Source organism: Micropterus salmoides, unplaced genomic scaffold (genome assembly GCF_014851395.1).
Source record: "Micropterus salmoides isolate LMB-PRFRI ecotype aquatic unplaced genomic scaffold, ASM1485139v1 Ms_hic_scaffold_16, whole genome shotgun sequence".
In the NCBI taxonomy this organism is placed as follows: domain Eukaryota; kingdom Metazoa; phylum Chordata; class Actinopteri; order Centrarchiformes; family Centrarchidae; genus Micropterus; species Micropterus salmoides.
The window spans coordinates 2,822,364-2,848,937 of NW_024040707.1; the positions used below are offsets into that span (position 1 = coordinate 2,822,364).

The window sequence follows — 26,574 nt, forward strand, 5'->3', positions numbered from 1 at the left end:
TCACATTCAAAACTATTATGATAAAAAAAATTTAACAAATATGATTAGTAAAACTTTTTTTAATAGTTTAAATAGTTTAATAAAAAAATTAAGTAACCAAATATTTATCGACGATATATTGAACATTTATTATATTGATATTGAGGAAAATTATATCGTGATAATTATCATTATTGTTTTATTGCCCAGCCCTAGTGACAGGTTCAGCCTACTGTGACACTGAACTGTGTGTGTGAGATTTAACGTAGTTTAGGAATTAAAAAGTCTAGTGTTTAAAAAGGAGACCTATTTCACATTTTATCTACAATGTTGGATGTTAAACATGACCAAAGCTTCAAATAATGAGGTTAAAGTATTTTATAGAAATTCCTGTGAGCGTAAACCTCAGATTTCCCCCTTTTCTGAACTGCTTTTTGTACCAATACACGAGCCAGACGCTGTTATACCATATATGGTCATTTGCTCCCACAGCAACGATCAGTCTGCCTGTTCCGCCCAGCAACAACAACAGCCTGGTAACATGCTTCAGGTCTTGGCCAATCAGAAGAGAGTGGGCCTTAAAGAGACAGGAGCATCCGCACCTTGTTTCAGACAGAGGCTGAAATGAAGGCCAACATGAAGAGCCAACATAAGACAGAAAATAATTTTTTTGAACTTTGAATCTCGCAAAGCTGCCATACAGGAGTCACAGAACTACAGTATAGGACTGGAAAAGCAGAATTTTATGTCTCTTTTAAACAAGTGTCAATTGTTATTATTTAAAATAAATGTAAAATTAAAACAATCACATCTACCTGTAGCAGTTTTCACTTATTTCCACAATTTCATCACAAAAGATAGGTACAAGACAATTGCAGCTTACATCGCAATTTTATTGAAACGGCGCCTCAACTATCACTAAAAAGGCCCCACAAAATCCTGGAGGGACCGACTAACTTCTTGACTATCTTTCACCTCATGCGTCTCCTGCAGCTGCTTCTTTCTGTATTATCAGTATGATTATAAGAATAACGACCACGTGCTCTTCTCGTCAGGGCTTGGCAGCAGCGATGATGAGAACTCCGACAAACCTCTGATCACTCACCAGTCCGCTGAACGTGACATCACACACGCACAAGGTGGGAACACACACGCTTCACAGATGCGTCGCAGCTATTCTTACTTACGTGAAAATGCAGATCAGCGTCAGCTCGTCTCTCTTTCAGCCGACGACGGCAGCGACTGGTCGACGCTGACGGCAGAGAGTGGAGAGGACACGCCCTCCTGGCCTCTTGCTATGGACACGGAGGAGTGCGAGGTGGTGAGGTGTGTGTGCGAGGTGGACGAGGAGAACGACTTCATGATCCAGGTACGACGCACGAACACACACTGAACTCTTACACAGGAGCCGATAGAAATGTTTTATAGCTGCAGCTTTTCCATTCGCCTTCCGTCATTAAAGGACGGGGTCTGTTTTAAAAACAATGCTCACATGTCCAAATGCACATTGGACCAGTTATTGGTCGCTGTAGTCATTCCTCCTTTTAATTTCAATCTTTTCTGTCTGTCTGTGTTTCCCTGTAGTGCGAGTCGTGTCTGTGTTGGCAGCATGGCACCTGCATGGGTTTATATGAAGACAACGTCCCACACAACTACATCTGCTACTACTGCAGACACACTGCAGGTAGGATCTCTTCCTGTGTGTAGAACAAAGGAGTTGCTGGTCTACCGCTTTGCCTCGGTCGGTTGATTTGTTTGGGTATTTGTGTGACTTCACACATAAGACACTAACCGATCGTGGCAGCGGTAGACCAGAGAAGTGAAATAGCTATTTGTGTCAATGGAGTCTGGAGGCTTTGACAAGAGCGGGATGGCGATGGTTTCTGGTTAAACAAAAAAGGATTTTACTCTTTAAAAAAAAATGTCTCTCTCTGTAGGGATCCTTTCTTTAATGTTGTTGACACCTGTAATAACAATCTGAGCCTGAAGGGGTGCAGTGGTCTGTAAGAGTTATGATGCACCCTGTTTACCTGCTGCTGACTGCAGGGTGCTCACAACCACTTTTTAAAAAAATGTTGCATATAGACAGAAAAACATGGGACAATAAGGTCCACATTGAAACCCTACCCTATTACCCTTTAAAACATTTGTAATAATTAAGGTTGAACAATTTGGGGTGGAAACAATCTGATTAGATTTTTCTGCCACATACTGCGATTAAGATTTGATTTGCTATTTAAAAAGTTTAGTTTAGTTTTAAAGTTCATTATTTACTGTCAGGGCTCGACAATAACGATAACGTTATTAACGTCGGGACAGTCGAACTAGCCCCTCACTGCAAAAACATTGGTATTAAAAGTAAATAACTTAGAAACTCAACATCCTGCAGTTGCTTTGCACCGCTGTCCAATCCAGAGTTGTAGTTACGTGACGAGCGGTTGTCAAATTTTACTTCTCTAATCTCAATCAAGCGGCAACCTCTGGGTCTGAAAGTGAAACCTGCGTTCTCTCTAACGGCCAGCAGGGGGCGAGTCCGCTGGTTGCAAAAAGAAGTCTGGCTCCATTAGAAATAAAAAGTTTCTACTTCTCAGCTGATTTATTCCCTCAGTAAACACTTTTAAATGAGTCTCAGTCGCTAGTTTCAAGTCTTCTTCAACACAGCATGATGTTCATTTAGCAAATTACGGTCCTATTTAGAGGAACATAGACGATAATGCAGCGTATGCTTTTGGGCGGGATTACCTCATGATTGGCAGGTCGCTACCATGGCGACCTTGTATCCGCGGTCATGTTTGAGTCTGTTAGTCTGTTTTGTTTTAAAAGTAAATTGTTTCATTAAACTTTTTATTTTTTTTTATTTTAACTGATTACATTTTAGTTTAGTTTCTTTATATCCGGGATGTATTTAATAAACAATTAAACATGTTAACAGTATAACATAAGTTATAAGTCTTTGGTTTTGTTGTAACACTGATAAATAATTTTTAGAGGGAGGGCCAGTAAGTTTCAAACCCACTGTTGCATAAAAGTTTAACGTTGAGACCTGACTGTGGATAAATAGATAGAACATGTCATGGAGCATTACAACACAAGGCACCGTCAGAATTGTGATGTGGCCCGTTTTTCAAAATAAAGCACCCTGTGCAGACCCCCTATCGTATATCAACAATAAACAGTTAAAACGGATCAAAGAAGAAACAAATTTAAAACTATGTCGCCTTCTTAACCAGGGTAGAAACACAAAAATGGACAACTTACCAAATCATCTAAATCTAAACAATTCAGCAAAATCAGGCAGGCAAAACGTTCTTATTCTGAAAGGCTCCATGTGGGAAATTCAACCCTGCAGGCAAATGGGGGGAAAATGGTTCGCAGAGAGCTGTGATCGGCTGTAGAAACACACAAAATGACAAATAAACAGCAAGTCAACAACATGGGGCAGGCGCAACCGTGGGGCAGCGGTAATGTGGCGCACACGCCGCCTGTGTGAGTCCAGGGTAAGAGGCAGAAACCTCGAGCAGAACCAAGGCTCAGGGTGGGCGGCCATCTGCCTCGACCGGCTGGGGGGAGAGGAGCAAATTAACAACATGTCAACAACGTGGGGCTAAACGCTCTGCTGCTGAAACACAGGACGGACAAAACGGTTCAGCTGACGCCATTATCTCACGTTTTCCTCTAGTTTCGTTTGTTGTGAAATGTACACGCCCCGTGTTTAAAACGGGTCAGATGTTTAATTAACCGACATTTCTAAATCACTGAATAGATAATATTTAGTAAATAAATAGTAAATATTTTCCTGCAGATAGATTGACCAGTTGAGCTCATATTGATTGAGAGAATAGTTGTACAGTGATAACAGCACATGTTTGGATGATTGTGACAATCTGCTGTTTTCTGTGTGTCGTCTCTGTTCAGGTTGGAGACGAGCTCAGCGTTTCCTGTCAGAACCTGATTGGCTGATATCCGGTCACATGTTTGGCCTGTCGTGCCTGAAGGAGAACTACTCAGAGATCAACGCCTCCAAGATCTCACACACGGGCCGCCTGCTGGCGCACACACACGGCCTCCATCAGGTCCTCAGCGCGCTGCAGCTCAAAATCAGCCTGTTGCAGTGAGTACGCCGACATCAGAGACTCTGTTCACCTGTTTCAGTCCGCAGAGACGCGTTTTTAGTTTGTCCGTCTGTCCACGCAGCTCGCCGCCCCACCCCGACCTGCAGTTGTGGAGGTTGCCGTGGAGACGGGAAGAGGGGTCGAGACTGACGTGCAGCCCGAGAGGGGAGACGCCGCTCTGTTACGTCAGCAGCGAGCACTGCTACCAGAAGCCCGGAGCATCGTGGGAAAAAGCAGAGCAGAGAGAAATGGAGAGGCAGACGGCTGCAGTGAAGCAGGAGCAGAAGGTAAAAACAGGAAGTGGATCCGATCGCTCAAGATAAAATCTTTACACACTTTTATAACCAGATTAAGTTTCTGTCATCATCATCCCTCTTTTACATTTTGATGCCAGGAATAATTACAAGGCCAGTGTCAAGTAACTCACAAGGTTTGGTATCAAGAGCTCAGTTTGAATAAAGAAGACGTTTCCAAATATACCGTAAAGCTTAGATTAAAAGCAGAGTCAGAATTAGACGCTTGTCCCTTTTACTGGCCTGGTGTGGCTACACGTTTTTAAAAATAAACACAGGTCTCAATTAGAAGTTTTTATAGAAGTTCTGGGGATGAATAAAACATCTTAAAGCCCACCGGGTCGCCTGCTTGAGCGTGTTCTGAGCCGCTTAGTGAAGCCAATGCTGAAGAGCTTTAAACCCGCGTTCTCTCCAGCAGCCAGCAGGGGGCGACTCCACCGGCTGCAGAAAGAAGTGTGATTGTATAGAAGTCTCTGAGAAAGTGAGGCTACTTGTCAGCTGATTTATTCCCTCAGTAAACACTTTCCTGATGAGTTTATGGTCTCAGTCGCTAGTTTCAAGTCTTCTTCAACACAGCATGATGTTCATTTAGTAAATTATGGTCCCATTTAGAGGAACAGAGACCAGGAAGCAGGGGAGGCTTTAGGTCGGTGTCTGGTTCTGGTTTATGAATATATTGATATCAAACCGCCTCTCGTCTGTCCTGGACATCCTCTCGCAACTTTCACAGCTGTTTTTTTTAATGTCCACTGTTTATTGTTTTGTTTTTTTATTTTTTCCCGTGGTTATAAATCGGTAACGCATCGAGGAATGTTGCTGGGATCTGTATCGACTACTACATTTCTGGTATCGTGACATCCCTAACTTCTTGCACGAGGATACACTGAATAAAAAAAATTTAAATTTTCAAATCTCATCAACGTTGACAGGTTTGGGTCACATGATGATGTTCTTCTTCTTCTTCTTCACTTAATGTTTCCGCATTAATCACATACTCCTCCTCTAAATGAGGAAAAGGGGACTTGGCAGTTTATTTTAACCACCTGTGACAGAAAGGATGCATGAAGTCAGTCAGTGTACAAAAGAAGAAACAAAGCTCGGCTCAGAGACACAGAGACCAAGCTGGCTCCTGCTGTTGCTATGAGACCACCCAGAAACACTTTGAGGCTCATTCTCGTAAATGTGGAACTATTTTTACCTGCTGATGCTCAGTGAGCGTGAGGTCTGTGGAGAGAGCTTCTTGTAAAAACACAAAACTGGAATTTTGCCGCTTTCTTTCTTTCCTTTCTCTGCATTTGTTTACGCTTCAATTTTTATTCCCTCTAATCCGTCACTTATCAGCTGCACTCAGAAATCTTCCTTTCCCAGGTAGATGTATGAGTTTATGAGCTGATCATTGTTCTGTAGTGGCCGCCTGTGAACGATAAAGCAGGATTTCTGATTCTTTTTTGTTTTGTTTTTTGGTAGGAGATAAAGCCTGAAGACTTCGACAAGAATCCAGCTGATGCCTCCACAGACACGCCCGGCATTAAAAGAGAGAACCACACACAGCACAGCTGCGACCACACGCACGCTCAGACGCACACGCCGGAGCCTCGTCCAGCGTCTGTGGCCGAGTGTCAGCTGAACCTGCTGGAGCATGTCGAGTCTGTTCACCATCAGATCAGTGCCAGGATGGACGTGATAGAGCGAGAGCTGGATGGTAACACACACACACACACATGCTATTTATTTACACTAGCAAACATGTCTAAAAACAATACACACTCCAGGGACTTGTGGGCTGTGAAACACAATATTGACATATTGTCACCTTGCAGCAGAGTTTAGGGATGCAGCGTTCGATCTGCTGGATTGGTATTGATGCTGATGCTGGCCTGATTAAGTGGACTGGGGATCAGCCAGACTGTGGCTGTCGTGGCACGTCGTTATAACCAGTGGAGGAAAAAGTCTGGTCTGTAATAAAATGGATGAATGTATTAGCAAACATCCAGCAGACGCAACACGATCATCTCATCGGAGTCCACCTGATGCGGCTGGATATATTCGCCGGTCTTTTAGCTCTGTGTTGTCGCGAGAGCACAGAACGTGATTTAAAATGGTTTTTAAAAAGATCAGATAAAGCTAAAAATCTTTACAGCACCAGTGATTCCACACAGGACTTTTTTAGACTGTCCAGGGGCAAAAGTTTTATTAATTTTAAAGTTAAATACATAAATCCGGTGCACTTTCAGAGATAGATTAGATTAGGCTAAATTAGATCTATGAAGAACTTTGTGCTCTTGTAAACAATTTGATCATAAACACATTGTGTAGCTATAAATGATGATGCCACAGAAAAAAGTCAACAAATACATTTAAGGTTTTTCCAGCAACGCAGAATCAAAGAATAAAGTAATTTCCCAACATTTTAGTGTTTTCTTAATACTTTAAATGGACACATGCAAAATGCTTTATTTGTTGCGTATTTATTGTGTTTTTGCTTTCAAGCTGATGCTTAATTAAATGGGGATTATTAGTTGGTCTGTAGCACATAGAATATATTTAGGTATGATGCAAATTAGCAACAGGCATAAACCAGCGCTTGCAAAAGGTTCCCAGGAACGTATCGAGTGGATGCACAAACACACATTGGTGGAATACATACGCTGTCTCGGCTGCAGTCTGAATGGAAGCAATGTGATGCGAATCAGCGTTAAGGGGTTAACGCCTTAATTTGAAAACCCGACGACGTCACGAGTGTCCTGTTGCTAAATTCACCAAGTCCGAAGCAATTTGATATATTATATTATATGTGGAGCTCGCATCATGTAGAATGAAGACTTCACAGCCTCTCTTCAGGTCTGACATACTGCAACACTTGAAAATGACATTCAGTGCATTTACCGTAAAGGCTTCAATACGCGTGCACTCAAGATTTAGGTTCGGCTAGCCCATTGCTTGACCGTGACCACTCAAAAAGCTGCTAAAACCCTTAGTTGACGTCACCGTACTGACCTCAAACCATGTTGTTGTCCTCAAAAGAAAAGTGGCGTCCGACTCGAGACAATCAAAGTGTGTGAGCGTGCGAGCTTACAGCAGCGGGAAAAACACAACGGTAGTAGTCTTTAATGTTTTTAAGAGTTGAAATATTTTCGGTTCATTTTGACACTATGGCGGAATAAATTAGACTGTGGCGAGCCGCCAAAGTCTCTGTAATTAATGGGAAACACTGCAGGATTAAGGATTTTACATATTGTTCATGTGGTCGTCTTAAAGGTCAGTTTCTTCCTTCAGTTGATTTAAGCTGAGCACAGACGCAAAATGCAAATGGGAAATCCATGGACGATCCTAGTATTTTATCACCTTATGCATGCCAGACACCTACGTGAAGCTAGAAGCTCCAACCAAACATTTTTATCCACACCAAACACAACAAGCATCTAAATGAACTTAGATTACAACATAAATAGCTCTGTAATCACTGTACATGGCTGCAGTTATTGCCTTCCAGATATCTCTCATCCTACGCTGAACACTCTAAAGAAAGCTCAGCTCCAGCTCTGATCAGCTGTGTAACATCTGTGTCATATCACTCAAATACAAAACTCACAGAGTTATTAGCCGGATAGTAATAACAACAAACGCACCAATAATCATTTATCTCGCCAAAATGAAGGAGAGAAGAAGTGGTGCTTTGCGACGGACGGTCTTAATCATCATTTACTGGCGGACCTGTAGGAGCTACATAAATTTTGTGTATTAGTTTCTTTTAATCAAATTTACTGTTAGAGTTTTATAATGTGGATTTTATACCAGGCGAGGATGAAAATATCATATTTCCTTTATTGCATCTCCATTTAGTGTGCAAGATAAATGGGTTCATTTACAGTTGATTTATATTCCTCTGCTTCTGACCTTTCAAAGGAGACGAGAATTATGCATCTAGGCCGAATGGTTGAGGAGATATTACTGATGTTTTAATGAATAGTTTCACTCCAGTCCTCCGTGATTGGAGGGTTCGCCTGCAGCCATTTCCTGTGACGACTCCTCCGCCTGCAGTCTTGTAAACAGATTTTAAATAGAAACAAAACTAATCCCACCCCTCTCTCTCTCTCTCTCTCTCCCCCTCCAGTGTTAGAGTCCTTTTTGGACCACTCGGGCGAGCTTGAGCCTCCCGACCCTTTGTCCCGCCTCCCGCAGCTCAAACAGCGAATCAAGCGGCTCCTGCGCGACCTGTGCACTGTGAGACGCCTGTCAGTCTGGCGCTGACTCTTTTCACTCCTTAAACTCTTGACATCTGACCTTTTGACTCTGCAAAGCCACTGCTAGCCAAAGAGACAGACTGACGGCGCTAGCACACGAGTGGACAGACCGGTCGGGAGCGAAGTCGTAGACACTCTGGAGTCTGGAGAGAGAGAATGAGCGGTTTCTTTCCGCTCAGTCACAGGACAGCGCCCCCTTCTGGTGGAGAAAAGGTGCACTGCGACAGGAAGAGGACGATCACGTTCTTTTATAAAGTGGCTGAACAGGTGATTTTCTTTGTTAAATATCACAAATGTGCCAGAACGTTTCCCAAAACGGCCTCCAGCAGGACTCCACCACATGGTGACGGCAGGTTTGATTGTTGATTGATTTTTTTGGATTTGGTTTTTGACGAGCTGCTGTCATCCAGTGCGTGTTTGGATCAATGTTTTACATCCTGTTGTGTGACACCGTCAAAATGTAACCGGCTCACTCACAGATTTTTGAAGACATGAGGAGGAGGATTTTATTTCTCACGGCAGAGATTTTGTAAGTGTACAGAAATTGGTAGCTTACTAACTGTAATAATTACATTTTTTAGGTAAAAGAGAAACAAAATATTTTCAGAGGGTTTTAAGGTCTGGTCACAGCAGAAAAAAATTTATCAAATATGTGCTTCTAACATGTGGTGACCACTAACACACCGGCCGGGCTAACGCTAGTCAGTCAGTCTGCGCTCTGCGCCGTTTACATCCTTTGTGCCGTTTTGTTGTCTTTCAATTTAGTCAATAAAAAGTTAAAGAAGAGCTGAACGAAAAATCTCCAAGCTAACTAGCCTGCTAACTTGTGGTGAAACTAGTATCAACTGTTAGTTAACAAGCTAGTTAGCATGTTCGCTAATGTGACTTAGGCAGCGTTGTTGAAACCAGCGTGAGACAGCTCATACACATACTACAGTCCTGCCACAGATGGCGGATTTGTGGCGTCCGGAGCATTTGATTTATATATTTTGCAGTTGGTATGTAAAGAGAATTTCAACAAAGGCTTCCTAAATAAATTGCCTGCCACAGCTTTAACTGACAGAGGAGCTCCAGTAAAGCTCGACAGCTAATAAGCTACAGCAGCCTCTTCCATTTTGGACTCTCCTTTCGAGTTACGTTCACGAAATCCATCAGTGTCAGCGATTCCTTTTGACAGTTCTGGACTTTGCAGCAAAATGTCAGTGTGAGGGTCTAGGGCCATCAGAGGACGTGTTGAAGCAGGAATTGAAAGCTCTAAAGCGGAAACATCGCACACATCATCGCCCCTCTCCAGCAGTGAGAAGTCACCCAAATGAAGTTTGGAAAGGTTGAAATTATTTGAACCGGACTTGTTCGCACACGTTAGACAGTTTTTCCTGTCTTTACAAAGAAACATATTCACGACGCTTCGTTTTAATGATCATTTCAGTTCATTCTTGACTTTTTGGGAACATGATCTGTAACATACAACGTTTAGCAGACAGCTGGTTTGTAATAAGTGCTCATGTGTTTTATTTTTTCTGTTTTAATATCAAGACGTTTGAACCTTCTGACGAACTCTGAACATATGTATGTAGAGATAATAAATAACAGATGGAGGTGTCCTGCTGGTGCTTTTAAGCATTGATAGAAATTCTCTAAAATACTGTTTTCCATAAAAGCCACAAAAAACATGTTAAAATGTAAATATGTCAAATTGAATGTTTTATATACACTTGTATAAGAAACTAACTGTATAAAGCTGTAGATTTATTTTGCTAGAAACAGAGCTTCTGTTGCTTCTCTTGTTTTAACGTTATTATCAGTTCAGCCGAGGTGAATTCAGCTCCAGATGGTGCGTTCAGGCGGTCCTCCGCAGCTCGGACAATTCATGATTTGCAATATACAGTGGCGTCTGTTCATCTAATATATCCACCTGAGTGTGAACACGTGTTGTGATCCTTTTGTAGTTTTGTGAGTGGTCGAGGACCAACCTGAAAGTTCACGCAAAGTTTAAGCTTCAAAGTCAAAAATCAAAGGTTTCTTTTTTACATTCGATCTTCGTTAAAAGCATGAAGACAACGTTGACTTTCATCAGCTACCAACCAAACTCTGTAGCATTTTCTGAATATTAAAGAAAATTAAAACAATGTGACATTTGTCTTTTATTATTATTATTAACACCTGTTGTGTTTGTGGTGGTTTATTTTTATTATTATTATTATTATTATTATTTATTTGTTGTCTGCCGCACCGGCTCAAATTACCGTGAGCTGGAATGAGCTACTAAACTTGGAGAAATGGCTGGAGATGATGTGCAGGTGCTTCCACATAAATATGAGCCCCGTCGGGCAACATGGTGGCGCTGCAATTAAGGGATAAAAAAAATCGATTTTCAAAATGCCACACCCTTCACACCGTAAGTTAAAATTTCTTACACAGGTTCAGCTCAATGTGCTCTACAAAAAAGCCTCAAGGACTATTAAGGTCCGCCTCCAACATTTTTCCACCATTTTCAATTTTTTGACACATTTTTGACATTTCCTCCTAGACCGTAGCTCCACCTGCCTTCAAATTTTCAGTGGATCATTGTTGGACCAAGTTTGTCAAAAGTTGCAAAAATCTTGTTGATGTCTCGTTTCCTTTTCAGGATATTGACACATGAACCTCAAAAGGGGTGTGGCTCAGGACATAAATTGACACAAGTCAACAACCGTTGGGCCAATCATCACACTTCTTACGAGATATGTCCACGTAAGTGCCCTGGACATGCCCTGAACGTTTCATTGAAATCGACCACTAGGGGGCCCTACAAATGCAACAAATGTGCGTAAGATCGCATAAATCGGATAAAAATTCTCCACTCATTACAAATCTCATGTTTCAGTTACGTTGGCCACTAGGGGGCGCTACAAATACAAAGAAATTCCCAGGGAAAAATCAGGCTACAAATCTGAAAATGTTTGTTCCATCATTACAAAACTAACCGGATGTATTTCATAACAATGCTGAACTTCGTGTGTAAAACTTTTTTGAAATCAAGATGGAGCAAAAAGGTTTGAACCCTATATTTTTTTGTTTTATATTTTTGTTTAATGTTCTCTCGCTATGTTCTGCTGTCAGGTTTTGTGATACTGGTGGAGAGTCCAACACTTGGATGACTGTAAAATCAATTGTAGTTTAAAATATATATCAGAATTAGACTTAAAACACTTAATATTTGTGTAATTGTAAAATGTAAACCCCTTTTCATGTCATGGTATATTAACGACAACGTGGCGTGTGGTAGGTTTGTTAAATGAAGTTAAAGATTCTTTGTTAGACTCGAGCTTCGTGTATCTGCTTCATTAAACATTATGAATATTAATTTCCGTATTAACCAGACTGATATGACAGCAGGCCGGGAAGCCCTGCACGTGTTCACAGATGATCATGAATATTCATAACTGATCGTGGAAACATTAAAGCAGTTCGACTGTTAAATTTCCTTTAATTTGCTAAATAATTTCAAAGATTATATTAAAGACGGGTCTGGTTTAATTTTCACTGAAAATATTCCTTAACAAATATTTACTCCTGTTTGTTTTAAGAGCTACAGTGAGCAGCTGTAGATGGACGAGGAGGTTGGGCACAGTGCTGCATGATGTTAACAGTTTTGGTGATGCTGTGTGTTTGCATGTCACTGATATTTGGTGACGCTTGTGTTTTCTGCTTCACCTGAATGATGAATCAGAGCCTCACACGCCGTCGACCCAAACACAAGGCTGTTTAGAAGGTACAAGCTTTTCCTTTCATGGATGTGTTCATGTCTAGTTGTATGTTTCTATACTGTATTTGTGTTATACGCAGTAAGCCAGATGGTCTCACTGTTTGTTCAGACCACCAGGATCCACCCTTATGCCACGAATGTACAGTAACCCTCCCCCCCCCGCAGTACAGTCCATTGAACAAAAGCCTGAAAATGGATTTTCCAATTCTTTTATGTAAGCGCTGAATGAAAGTGTTGGTCAGTCCACCAGTGTGAAATATCTCAATTAACATTAAAAGGCATTAACATGAACTTTGATACAGACATTCCTATCCTCAAGTTATAAGGACCCCCTTAACTTTCCATCTAGGGCCACCAACATGTAAATATGTACTTGTTAAATGCTTCACTTCATGACAGGATATATTAATAAAGCTAACAGAGCCTGCACTCAAACACTCATACAGTGTTTTCAGCTAAATGGTAACAAGGAAATTTTCATATGCTACCCAGCAGTATATAATGTAATTAAAACTAGCTTGACCTTTAACAGCTGCAACATTATACAGTCCGGTAATATAATATACATTATTCTGCATAATGAGAACTTTACTGATTTTGCACGCAGCACTTTTACTGTATTACGTAGTTATGTACATGTTATGTACAGAGTATTTCTACACTGTGGTATTGCTACCTTTACTTAAGTAAAAGATCTTAGGATTTCTTCCACCATGTTTGCATCAATCTGTTTGAAACTTTCCATTTATGCCACTGTTGTATATAATCCAGTTGGTTTGTAGACTGCCGTTATCGAGCCTCGAGTGTCCACGTTTAGACAAGAGAGTGGAGCTAGCTAGCTCAGTTAGCAAGTTGCATCTGTCATTTAGGTTTACTTTGGTTTTAACCGGGATGCAAATTTTAGCTAGCTTAAAACAGGCTTAAAACAAAATCTAGTTTACCGGAACAAAAGAACAGCCGACTCCTAAAAAACTTTTTCAACAGCGTTGGTTAAATGTACACAGAACAGCAGATAGGAGTTGCTTCTTTTTCTTCATTTTCTTGAGTTTTCTTTGCTACTTTTGATGCAGCTGTTCTCTCGCTATAGAGAGCCTTAGTCCCTCCCCTTCCGGTGGACCACTATCAGACCGGGAAAAATTTTTGTACGGTAGTCAATGGCGAGGGACAACTGATACTTTGATCCCTTTTGAATTGTGCCCTGAATTATACACGTTTGTCAATTTAAAAGATACATTTTAAAGTCAAGAAAGTCGCAAAAGTCACATATGTGATATTGTAACTGTCTCTCTCAATGACTGAAGCTAACGTTTCTGAAGCTAACGTCAAAAAACTTACATGAGAGGATGATGTGATAAAAGGACTGAGAGTCGTTGGATTAAACACATCAGGTGAGATATATTTCTGCGTGGAACACAGCTAAGTAATCCAGCTGGTAGCAACCAAGCAATGAACGTTAGCTAGCCGACGTATGTTGCGCGAGACGAGAGATGTAGTTCGCTGAACAGTTTTCACACAAAACGACATGTAACTTTACTGTTTTACGACAAACTGCGACTTTCTTGACTTGCAAAATTATATTTTAAATTGACCAACATCATATGTGTAGTTCAAGACTCAATTCTGACGGGATAAAAAGATAAGTCTCTCGCCATTGACTACCGTACATATTTCTTCCGAAATAAGGTCCCATGAGCCGAAAGTGGAAGTGAGGTACAAAGTTATTTACTGTTAGCTGCTTGTCAATCAGCTTGTAGCCCCGCCCTAAAGCCTCCCCTGCTTCCTGGTCTCTGTTCCTCTAAATGGGACCATAATTTACTAAATGAACATCATGCTGTGTTGAAGAAGACTTGAAACTAGCGACTGAGACCAGAAACTCATCAGGAAAGTGTTTACTGAGGGAATAAATCAGCTGACAAGTAGAAACATTTTCTCATAGACTTCTATACAATCACACTTCTTTCTGCAGCCGGTGGAGTCGCCCCCTGCTGGCTGCTAGAAAGGATGCGAGTTTAAGGCTCTTCAGCACTGGCTTCAGGGTGCAAACCACGTTAATAAGGCATCAGCTCCCCTAAAAGCATGATTTGTGATATTTCGGGGCTCTCTAAAATATTGACAGCTGCTTTATTGACATTAATTTCTATATTTCTTTGTCATCATGGATCATGCGCAGCGTCAGACTTCATCCTGCTAGACGATCACCGACTGTACTCAGCGGGCCAGTCGCTCCCTGATCTCCCGTCTCTGGTCCGCCCCACTCAGTAAGAATCACAGGCTGTCTCCCGCCCCTCATTAATATTAATACGTCCTGACTGCAGGAAGAAAAGGAGGCAAATTCTGACAGAAAAGCGACAAAGTTAAATTTAACTCAGTGTGACACTGACGTTACTTTTGGTGAAGTTGAAGCTTTTTGGTGGGTAAAAAACGCACTTTGGTGCAACGCTTGCACACTGGAGGAAAGTGGCCACTGGAGCTCCACCCCTTTATAACCAACCTGCAGGAAGGGGCGTCCCTCCTGAATAGTGATGTCGGAGGCTGGAGGGCGACACACATACACTAATTTGGATTCCCCTTTAAAAAGAGATTAAACCAAATGCACTCCACTAGTGTTTAAACATTTATTTAGGCTACTTAAACTGTCCACTCACTTAACGAGGCTGCTGATGAGTTAAACGAAATATGAGTTGTTGTAAATGATTCAAGCTGAAAGATTTACTTAATGAAATAGTGTTGTATTTTCCATAATGTGTTTTTACAAGCAGCGCATCACATCCACACGCTGGTGCACAGCGTTTGGCTCCATAAGGCAACGAACACGTGATAACAATATACAGTGAGGAAACTAAGTATTTGAACACCCTGCTATTTTGCAAGTTCTCCCACTTAGAAATCATGGAGGGGTCTGAAATTGTCATCGTAGGTGCATGTCCACTGTGAGAGACATAATCTAAAAAAAATCACAATGTATGATTTTTTAACTATTTATTTGTATGATACAGCTGCAAATAAGTATTTGAACACCTGTCTATCAGCTAGAATTCTGACTCAAAGACCTGTTAGTCTGCCTTCAAAATGTCCACCTCCACTCCATTTATTATCCTAAATTTGATGCACCTGTTTGAGGTCGTTAGCTGCATAAAGACACCTGTCCACCCCATACAATCAGTAAGAATCCAACTACTAACATGGCCAAGACCAAAGAGCTGTCCAAAGACACTAGAGACAAAACTGTACACCTCCACAAGGCTGGAAAGGGCTACGGGGAAATTGCCAAGCAGCTTGGTGAAAAAAGGTCCACTGTTGGAGCAATCATTAGAAAATGGAAGAAGCTAAACATGACTGTCAATCTCCCTCGGACCGGGGCTCCACGCAAGATCTCACCTCGTGGGGTCTCTGTGATCCTAAGAAAGGTGAGAAATCAGCCCAGAACTACACGGGAGGAGCTGGTCAATGACCTGAAAAGAGCTGGGACCACCGTTTCCAAGGTTACTGTTGGTAATACACTAAGACGTCATGGTTTGAAATCACGCATGGCACGGAAGGTTCCCCTGCTTAAACCAGCACATGTCAAGGCCCGTCTTCAGTTTGCCAATGACCATTTGGATGATCCAGAGGAGTCATGGGAGAAAGTCATGTGGTCAGATGAGACCAAAATAGAACTCTTTGGTCATAATTCCACCAACTATGTTTGGAGGAAGAAGAATGATGAGTACCATCCCAAGAACACCATCCCTACTGTGAAGCATGGGGGTGGTAGCATCATGCTTTGGGGGTGTTTTTCTGCACATGGGACAGGGCGACTGCACTGTATTAAGGAGAGGATGACCGGGGCCATGTATTGCCAGATTTTGGGGAACAACCTCCTTCCTTCAGTTAGAGCATTGAAGATGGGTCGAGGCCGGGTCTTCCAACGTGACAATGACCCGAAGCACACAGCCAGGATAACCAAGGAGTGGCTCTGTAAGAAGCATATCAAGGTTCTGGCGTGGCCTAGCCAGTCTCCAGACCTGAACCCAATAGAGAATCTTTGGAGGGAGCTCAAACTCTGTGTTTCTCAGCGACAGCCCAGAAACCTGACTGATCTAGAGAAGATCGGTGTGGAGCAGTGGGCCAAAATCCCTCCTACAGTGCAAACCTGGTGAAAAACTACAGGAAACGTTTGACCTCTTTAATTGCAAACAAAGGCTACTGTACCAAATATTAACATTGATCTTCTCAGGTGTTCAAATACTTATTTGCAGCTGTATCATACAAATAAATAGTTAAAAAATCATACATTGTGATTTCTGGATTTTTTTTTTTAGATTGTCTCTCACAGTGGACATGCACCTACGATGACAATTTCAGACCCCTCCATGATTTCTAAGTGGGAGAACTTGCAAAATAGCAGCGTGTTCAAATACTTATTTTCCTCACTATACATGAAACTATGCTCTCTATTTGCTCTACTGACGCATTGAAAACGGCATCAATTTAAATGTAATTTGTTCTCCTGTTCACTTTACTTATGAGAATAGATTGCACTGCATGCAAGTAGCCTATTAATTAATGATTCCTGATTAAACTGTACAACATATTTGAGGCGTTCTTTTGCAGAAACAGATATCTTGGCTGCAAATTATCTTAAATTATGGGAGGGGGTTTGCGCACTTCAGGGAAAGTCAATCAAACCAGTGTTTGTTTATTCAAAAAGGCTTTAAGCCTGTAATATTCAGTGGTAATATTTGGATTTATTTTACAGAATAGTAGGCCTGTTCATTTCAAACAGTTTCATCCTTCTGCCATGTGAGTCGCTGTTAATCATTTCTCCTCTTTATGTGCGTACGCATGGAGTTTTTTTTAGATCACAACCTTTGCTTTGGAAGTGGCGTCCGCACGTTTCCAGCCCTGTTTTGTACTTAAGCACCGTTTATAAATGAGATCCCAGATGTTGTAGCTACGCCCCTGCACTCTGACCATGGCCTGTAAAATAATAATAATAATAATAATATAACCACAAAAAGACAGTGGAGTCTGGCAGGAAGTTTGAACCATAACTCCCTGTTTTATACTTTTATAACGCGGCTGTTCCGTCACAGTCGCTCAAAGTGAAACATGAAATCAGTGTAAAAGATAATAAATAAAAATAAAAACGTGACACCTGTTGTGATTTTGGTGACTGACGTCATGGCCGCCCGCTCACAGCCCGTTAAACGTTGACGTAGCTCCGCCTCCTGACCGTCCGCGTGCCGCTGACAGCCAGTCCAGCCGGAGAGAGAGGAGCCTTCACGGTTAGACGGTTCACGCACCGACCGGCCAACTAGTTGGATTAAACCGGCGACTTGAACACATCCAGGAGCTAAACGGCTAACGGTGAGGAGCTAACGGTGAGGAGCTAACGGTGAGGAGCTAACGGTGAGGAGCTAACGGTGAGGAGCTAACGGTGAGGAGCTAACGGCGAGTAACGGCTAACTTACTAACCGAGTAATAACGGCTGGTTAGCGAGCTAACGACCAAGCGAGCTATCATAGGCTACGTGTCGTGTTATCGGTCACTAGCAAGTGAACCGAGTTAGCTGTGAAAACAGTGAGACGGAAGCCTCCTCGTGAGGTTATCATCAATGGCGACGGGGTATTTAGTTACAGGTGTGTGTGTGTGTGTGTGTGTGTGTGTGTGTGTGTGTGTGTGTGTGTGTGTGTGTGTGTGTGTGTGTGTGTCACCAACGTCTCCTGTAGTAACTAAGCCTAAGCTGTCTGTCTGGAGCTAACATTAGCATCCAGGCTCATTGATTAGACAGCGGTTAACGGTAAGTTAGCTCTTCTACAGAGATTCTTCTGTGTGTGTGTGTTTGTTAGCGTGTGTGTGTGTGTGTGTGTGTGTGTGGGCGGACAGCAGAGCCGAGAGCATCGGTAACGGTAACGGTACACTCCGTTCAGCGTGGAAACCCAGCTTCATATCTGAGCACAGCTTCAGTTAACGATTATTTCTGCTGTTTATATTTGTGTCAGTTTCAATTAAATGGGCTGAATCAGAAAAAAAACAAAAAAATAGAAGTCAAAATTCAATTCATAGATCATTTTATTAAATTGACAGTGTTACAGCAGCAGGGCATAGTGTCCAAGTAGGAGAAGACACTCTAAAGGTAAACAAACAATAAATCAATATAGGTAAGGAGAATAAAACAAAATGTGTAACTGAGTGTGTTTACATGCCTTCACGTTAGGATCAGGTTTCTGCAGTACCCTGCTCATCATCAGGGTTCTGCAGTACCCTGCTCATCATCAGGGTTCTGCAGTACCCTGCTCATCATCAGGGTTCTGCAGTACCCTGCTCATCATCAGGGTTCTGCAGTACCCTGCTCATCATCAGGGTTCTGCAGTACCCTGGTTGCGCATCCAACACCTTCCTTGTTTTGGAAATATCAACCCCTTATTGTAAGAGAAACCTCGGTACGCTATCTGGAGTACTCTTAAACCAGGATGCTGTGGCATGTAAACACCTGATCCAGGTTAGCAGGTGCAGCAAAATAAAGTGATGCTAAATGACATAGAAGTCTGATGTTGGTAAGGCAATTCATCATCATCTTTCTGCTGGAAGGAGAAGATAAATCCAGTAGGGCAGTAAAGGCGGCTAGAAACTGTTTATTTGGTTGAAATTGGCAGATTTCCAGGAAGGGAAGGAGTCAAAGACACATCTGCACCAACGCAGACGACCAGAACCCTGGATAATACCAGGAGAACATAAACGGGTATATGAATAACCAGGTTTTCTGTGTTTTTAAGCTTATCCTTATTTTGATTATATTAGGGATGTGGTGTTAACATGGCACATGGAGAAACCTGGTTATCCAATCGCTGTAGTCATGATTATAACAGTAGGGTTCAGATGTACTGTGTGCACGTTGTGTCTTTGACTCCTCCTTGGCCGTCTGCGCTCGCTGTAATTAACCCTCTGCTCAATTTAGCTCCTTCGGTAAACTTCACATGACAACAGCAACAATTTATGAATGGTGAAATGCAATTTTGGTTGGTAGGATTTTAGATATTCCAGCAGCACATCTCACGGTCTGTGCAGGGTTTGCGCTCTGATCTGAGTGGTATCTGTAGCTTCGCAGTCAGACAGTCGATTATCTGTATCGGCCAGAGCCAGATAGCCGACAGGAAGCTCAACATCCACCCAAACCACTCTGTCGAAACACTGTTACCCAGCCTGTCTGCGCGCACACATATAACCGGATGGCCTACTGCCAATGAGAGATCACTGGCTGTTTCCATTAGATTCACACAGTTGGATAACAGAGAGTGACCACACAGGTAGATACCCAGAGAGAGAGAGAGAGAGAGAGAGGTAGACAGACAAGTGTCAGAGCTGATAGAAGCAAAAAACAGTTTTTATTTTGACTCTACGGTTAGTTTACGCTAGCCATCTTTTATCACGTGTAGTTGTCCGGTGGGAAACGGAGTCCTATGCAAAGGTTTTAGAAAGGTGTGGAAAATTGCTGTTCCAAAATTAACATGTTAATAGATTTATATTTATCAATTAAAAAAGCGTCAGTTCTTCTAGGCGCACAAAGTCAGGGATTTCCGTAGGCGTATCCTCAGGTGTATGATCAAACAGTAACGGTGTTTCCCACAGGATTTTGTGAAACTATTGTGGGTGGACCTTGGACCTTCTCGGGGGCGTTCAGGGACATGCCCGTACGGAATAAAATGTACATTTTAAAGTTGCAATGCATTAATGTGGTGCACTATGAGAGCAACATTACGAGGCTTGATTGTGCTTTAGCAAACATATTGATGATAAACACATTGTGTAGATATAAATGGTGATAATCCAGCAAAAAAGTCAGTACATCTATTTAATGGTTTACCAGCAATGCAAAATCAAAGAATATAGTAATTAACCAAAATGTTAGTGTTTTTTTTTGTTTTTTTTTTACATTTAATGTACACGTTTTATACTTTCTGTTATTATAAACCAATTAAATCTTATTTCCACACTGTATAGAAGTTGTGTTAACACTTGATTTTTAAAACAGGACATTGTCTCATGTGTATCCTCGAGGCAAGTTAACGCAATTTGCTAAATTATATTGTATGTTGAGCTCGTATCACGTACAGTTAAGACCTCACAGCCTCTCTTCAGGTCAGACTCTGATACACTTATCTTTGTAAAGTGAGAAGGTGACCCTGACCCTGCTCTGCTGGGTTTCATTTATCATAAACCACATCAGAACTGGCTACAAATGATCAGTCATCAGTCTCATAAATTGGAAAAGAAAACGTGCAAACTGTGTATCATCTCTTTAGCAGAATGCCTGGCAGGTAGACAGGTACTCGCATGTGACAGTTTAACAGCTGGTACCTGACTGACGCTGTATCTGTCTGCCTCCTTGTTTGTGTGTTTTATCAGGTTGATTGGCAGTAAAGCGGCCCTATGATGGAGGAGCTTCACGACGTCCAGCTGACTGAGATCAAACCACTCCTGACAGGACAGGTGAGGGGGTGGGGCTTAGCTTGGGGTCATGGCTCACATGCTCAGAAAGTTGGATGTCCAGGACAACAACGTGCTGTCAGAATATTTAAAGCAAGAGACACGTCTAACAGATGCCTGCAGCCTAAAGAGCTGGTATAAAAATAACTTTCCAGAGCACAACAGCTGTTTCTCAATATATCCAATAAATAACACACGAATGTTCAATAAATGACCTACAATCAGATTCATATGCTTGGATACTTTTAATTTTCAATATCAATAATGACAAAACTATTTCTCTCTGTCTCTTCAGAATGGTAGAAATCTCCAGGACTTTGACTGTCAGGTGAGTTTGTCTCTAAGAAAAATCTATGTTGAATCATCTGGAGCCATCGTCGGTTTCCCTTCAGTATAGAAGGTGAACGTCAGCTCACCTGTGTTTTGTACCTGAGACGTTGCTGCTGTTAGCGTTAGCTGGATCTGGGAGAGCGCGACACGTGTTGAAGGAAACGCTTCGTCATGTAGGAGCTGCTTCCTCCCTCGCACCAAACCTCCTGACTGCAGCTGGTGCAGTTTTTTTAGTGAAGTTAAGCCAAACTTTGGAGCGTTTGCTGCGGCCCGCCACGGTCCAGGACCGGAAACAGAAGGATTCTCTTCTTCAGGCTTTGTTGACGTAACACATGAGGAGACGTTCGGTCGGCGTAGCAGCTCCTGGCAGATCAGAGACACTTTGATGGACTGAAAAATGCTCACTGCAGTTCAGTCAGGAGCTGAAATATGCTTAGTTAGGAACCGAGGAGCAGAATCCAAACGCACGGTTACTAATGAATCCACGGTTCTTGATACCTTTTTATCATGATATCAACAGCCGTGTGATGTATTAAATATATAATAAATATCTACTTAAAAAAGTCTGAGAACTAGAATAGTGTTGCTGCTGGTTCCACTGTGGAGGAGTTGGTTCATAATAAAGGAAGCAACTTCAGTTAATATCAAAGGTCTGATAGCATTAACCACACACTGTTAGCAAGTAGTTAAACTGACCATGAGACGCGTTTGAATCTGATGTAGTTGACGTGATGGAGACTGATCGATTGTCACGTTTGCTTGCGTCATGGTAAATAATCCGAGCAGCATGTTGCAAAGGCTTTTGAGAACTATATATATATATATTTTTTTTTTAAGTGAGGAAAAGTAGAGACAAACAGCTCAGTCAGTCATATTTAGGAGGAGATGTGTGAGGAAAACTCAGTGAGCAAAGCAGTCAGACATCAGGCTTCCACGAGCTGCACGCACAGATATCGATCAGCAGGACTCATCGAGCTCACGTCAATACAGCAGGTCAGTTTGCATCAATGCGTCCGATCAGAGAGTTATTTAAATTAGACAGCACGCAGAGTCACAGTTCTGCCTCTCGGCCTGCTCCTTAAAGCCATATCAGCCGTGTCTTTCTGACAGTCGAGTGAAAAACAGCAGTTCATTCAGGAGCAGCTGTCAGACATCAGCACTCTTCTACTAGAGCTGGCCAATAAAACAACAATAATAATTTATGAAGATATAATTTCCCTCAATAACAATATAACAAATGTTCAATAAATGTTTGATTTTGAATGAATTGGCACTTAATTTTTCTATTAAGTTATTCTTTTTGTTGAGGAAAAGGGAGTGAAAAGAGATTTGTGAAGTGATCCAGTGTTTGTTCTGGCCATAAAGAAAAATTTTAAACCACAATTAACCATCTGGTTTCTTCGGTTTCCCTCAGGTGCAAAAATCAGCCTTTAAACTTGAAAGAAATAATGATTTGACATTTATTGATGATGAAGAAAATTTTCAACTACATGTTCACACAGCCTTAAAAAGAAATACAAAAACACATATTGTTTTGGATGGTTAGTGTTTTTTTGTCCATTTTATAAGAGTAGCCTTTTCTTTATTTTCTAAATTGAAAACATTTCAGCTTTATATTTTGTTAAATTGAGCTGTTTAAATGTAAAATCCACTTTTACTCCACGCATGGAGGATAATTGCAGTACAGTCAATCACCACGCTGTTGAAATATCTCTGTATCAAGCAGTCTGAGCAGCGAGGGAGAAAAAAAATTTAATTAAAAAGCAGCAGGCCTGTCTGAAGTGACTCAGCTGTAATTAGCTAGTCGTGTATTATTTTTTATTTTTTATTTTTTTTGTAATTGGTGATGAAATTTGATTTCCCTGTGGGATGGAAGGAGCGGAGGAGGAGAAGATAAAGAACAGGAGGAGGAGAAGGCTTGATTAAACCAGTGAAGGAAGGTAGACGGGCAACAACCTGCTACAGAGATTATTCCTCTTGATCTTATCACCCCCCCCCCGCTATCTCTTTCTACCTTCACTTAGCAGAAGGCTAAAGGGAGAACAGCACAGCTGACCTTCAGCTGTCACTTCTGTTTCTGCTGAAACTATTCTCTGTCCTCCCCTCTGTTGATTAATCCTTCTCTTCCTCTGAAACTCAGTCTTGTCCTCCTCCTCCTGTCAGGGTGTCTGACTCTGTCTGGATTTGCGTGCGTTAGCTCTCCTGAGTCATGCTTTACAAGCAAGTGGCCTGTTAGCTGACAGTCAGCTGTTTTTATTTACTCACCTGTATGTATTCTGTTTCAGCTGTGTAGCAACAATCGGTCAGATGTTATTTATAACCCTTTTCATTAAAGTACATTCATTTAATTCTTTAGCAAAGACATAAAGGACACAATGAGAAAATCAGCATCACAATTTAATAACTAGAAAGGCAAAAGTAATTCTTTAAAAAAGAAAAATAGATAACTTCACTTAAAGGTGGAGTGTGTACTTCTGGAGAAATTACCATGATACAGAGCGAGCAACAACACGCCATGTAATGTTAGCTAAGTTGTGGTAACAGTTGCTGCGGTGAAGCTAACGTGCAGAGAGGACGCAGAGCAGCTCCAGACAGCGATACTCGCAGCTCTCCTGCTGCTATAGCTAACATCACAACAACAGCATGTCTTGGTGAACTAGACGTCATCAGGTACCTGGGACGCCGTAGCTTGTTTCCCATTTACCAGGCGTGTGGAAAATAATTGATTTTTAGACTTGGACGATTATGAATCGATTCACAAATGTCAATAATCAATTAACTAGAGGTTAATTTTTCCATAGGACATAGGAAAGAGAGCGGAGCAGAAGAAAAGATGAGCACTACGTCTCAGTCTGGTAGTAAATGTACAGTGTGACGTTGGGTCACAGCGTGTCCGTTAATCAAAGTCTGCCTGTCGTTTTGCTGGATAAGTTTAGGCAGTTAGCGCTAACGTTAGCTAACATCTCCTCTTCAGACGGCGGTCTGGAAGCTCAGCAGGACGTTCTTTGGCTGCTAGTTCAAGTTTGTTGTCATTCATCCACATATCGAGAACACAATGAACCAAATGCTGTAAAGAAATAAAAGATTACAATAATCAACTTACAGGACAAGACACAAACATGTAACTACACTAGACCAGACAAAAAAGGAACAGATATATTAAGGTGGAGTGAACGTGATTTGGCTGCAGCGTTGTAAAGTGCGTAGTTCAACCCCCATATGACTCTATACTAATAACAGCAGCATCGGAAATAAAAATAGCTGCAGCAGAGGTCAGTAATAACGCTGTAATAATGCTATGCAATGTGAGCTACATTTATTTGAAGTAACATTAAATATCTGCATTTCATCACTACCTACTTCTTTGGATTGTTGTTAAATACTTTTGCTTCAAAAGTACCAAGTAGTCGCACAGTGAGAAAAATACATCTTTACCCTGTTCGTTTTACAGTCTCATCATCGTAACGAGGTGCCTAAAAATTCCCACCCTTGAGGTGATGCATCGAGGAATCAAATAGAATCGAATCGTTGACCTGATAATCGAACCCCTACCATTTACAGAGCCAGGGCTGTGTACAAACACCAGATTTAGAAGATTTTATTTTGTTGTTTTCTCTACTCTCTGCAGATTATCTATAGATGTCTCAGTCTGTTATCATGTTCCTTGTTGTCTACATATTATTATTCTTTCATTTGATTTCTTTGCGCCTGGTTGTTGTCCTGCATTCTGTCTGTTTGTTATGTTATTTTATTTAATCCCAGTACCTGTTCCTGCCAGGCCGTAATCGTATAGAAGAATCTGTTCTTAATTAACATGTGGTAAAATGAAGGTGGTGTTAAAATAATAAAGTGCACACAGAATATACAGCTAGCGGAACGTGACAAACATTCACTGATTTTGAGAAAAAGACGTGTATTAGTTTAAAATTCCTGACCCCCCCACAAGGCAGACTAAGCCAGTTTAAAGACATTTTAAAAAAAGAGATGGAAAAAGCAAACATGAACAGAGTGAGGTATGCATTTCTTACCCTGCTTTCTTAATATTTTAGCAGACAACCAGTAACATTTCACAGAGAAACAGGGATAAAAATGTGTTTGAATGCGTCAGCGTTTCCAGCTTTCCTAAGCTCGTCTGGGAGCCTCCTACAATGATCCACATCATATTAAGTCCTGGTTTGGGGAATATTAGCTCATCACTCACGTTCTGCATTTTAAAACTCATGCAACTAATTAAAAATTAACATGCTGTGCAGTAACAAGTGTGTAAGCGCCGGCATGTGGGGAGCCTTAAGATCTGTTAATAGCGTGTGTCAGGCGTTTCCATGGTCTTTTCATTAAGGAGATTACTAATCATCACCTCAGCCCACTTGAAGCCAGTCATCAGTCTCTTCCTGTTTCTATCTGTAACAAGCTAAATATGTACGTTTTACTACGCAGCCTCTGATTGGTGCCTGAAGGTGACCACACTGCTGTTTTACATGAAGTCATTCAAGCGGAACTGTGTCCCAAATCTATCATGTGGTGCGTTCGTGTGCACAGCGGATGTGCCGTTCCCCTCGTGCACATTTCATCGGCTTGTTGGTTGTCAATAGACGAGCCTGAAGGTGATTGATCAGTGTTTCTGTGAGCGGCTTCAACCTGAGCTGACACTAAATCCTGAGCCGCTGACTCTCTGTGATATCGGGATGATGCCGCTGTGTGATCTACTTTGCAGAATTAAATGGGTTTAATGAGTCGTTATGTTTGTGGTTGACGCCAACAGGATGATGTTTATTTTGTTGTCGGGTCTGTGTTGTTCAGGAGCATGATGTGGAGACGGCCCACGGTGTGCTGCATGTTACCATGAGGGGAGTTGCTAGGGGCAACCGACCCACAATCCTCACCTACCACGACGTCGGACTCAACCGTGAGTAAATATGAACACACATTCAGTCATCACACAGCACACGTGTTACAGTACGGACAAAAAACAAAATCAAGGACTTAACAAAGTGTGTGTGTGTGTGTGTGTGTGTGTGTGTGTAGATAAGTCTTGTTTTAACAGCCTGTTTAACTACGAGGACATGCAGGAAGTGACGCAGCACTTCTCAGTTCTGCATGTTGATGCTCCAGGACAGCAGGAAAACGCTCCTGTATTCCCCACCGGGTAACAAAAACACACACACTCTGAACACAACGCTGTCAACTGCTTTGTTGGGTATAAACTCATGAACTCAAGTCCCCAACCATTTTCCTCTGGGTAACAGCAGTGTTTTCCCCAGGTTAAACACCTGTTGTGCATCTGCAGCAGAACAATGAAGCTAAGTCCCTTTTGACCAACACAGGGTCCCACGCGGCTCCTTTAAAAACTCTTTAAAGGTCTTAAAATAAAAAAGGGAAATTAAGGTGTTAACTTGTCT

General features: G+C 41.7%; 2 protein-coding genes across 8 annotated transcripts in view; both read left to right on the forward strand.

The window, feature by feature from the left end:
• The window catches only part of LOC119905707 (PHD finger protein 20-like), a 33,237-nt gene extending 22,475 nt beyond the window's left edge, over nucleotides 1-10,762 (forward strand). The window contains 7 exon segments of the mRNA XM_038722982.1: nucleotides 1,035-1,118; nucleotides 1,206-1,348; nucleotides 1,564-1,663; nucleotides 3,895-4,090; nucleotides 4,174-4,378; nucleotides 5,852-6,086; nucleotides 8,499-10,762. Coding sequence (XP_038578910.1) covers nucleotides 1,035-1,118; nucleotides 1,206-1,348; nucleotides 1,564-1,663; nucleotides 3,895-4,090; nucleotides 4,174-4,378; nucleotides 5,852-6,086; nucleotides 8,499-8,635 — 1,100 coding nt within the window. The 3' untranslated portion in view covers nucleotides 8,636-10,762.
• Nucleotides 10,763-17,577: 6,815 nt separating this feature from the next.
• LOC119905061 (protein NDRG3-like) overlaps nucleotides 17,578-26,574 on the forward strand; it is a 24,530-nt gene continuing 15,533 nt past the window's right edge. Inside the window, exons 1-5 of one of the 7 annotated variants that reach the window (XM_038721766.1) lie at nucleotides 17,578-17,725; nucleotides 20,765-20,848; nucleotides 21,141-21,173; nucleotides 25,976-26,081; nucleotides 26,201-26,321. In XM_038721766.1, the coding sequence (XP_038577694.1) occupies nucleotides 20,789-20,848; nucleotides 21,141-21,173; nucleotides 25,976-26,081; nucleotides 26,201-26,321 (320 nt within the window). In that variant the 5' untranslated portion in view covers nucleotides 17,578-17,725; nucleotides 20,765-20,788. Of the gene's footprint in view, nucleotides 17,810-20,764; nucleotides 20,849-21,140; nucleotides 21,174-25,975; nucleotides 26,082-26,200; nucleotides 26,322-26,574 lie in introns of all 7 variants that reach the window. The other 6 variants (XM_038721763.1, XM_038721770.1, XM_038721764.1 and 3 more) reach the window with 6 other exon arrangements.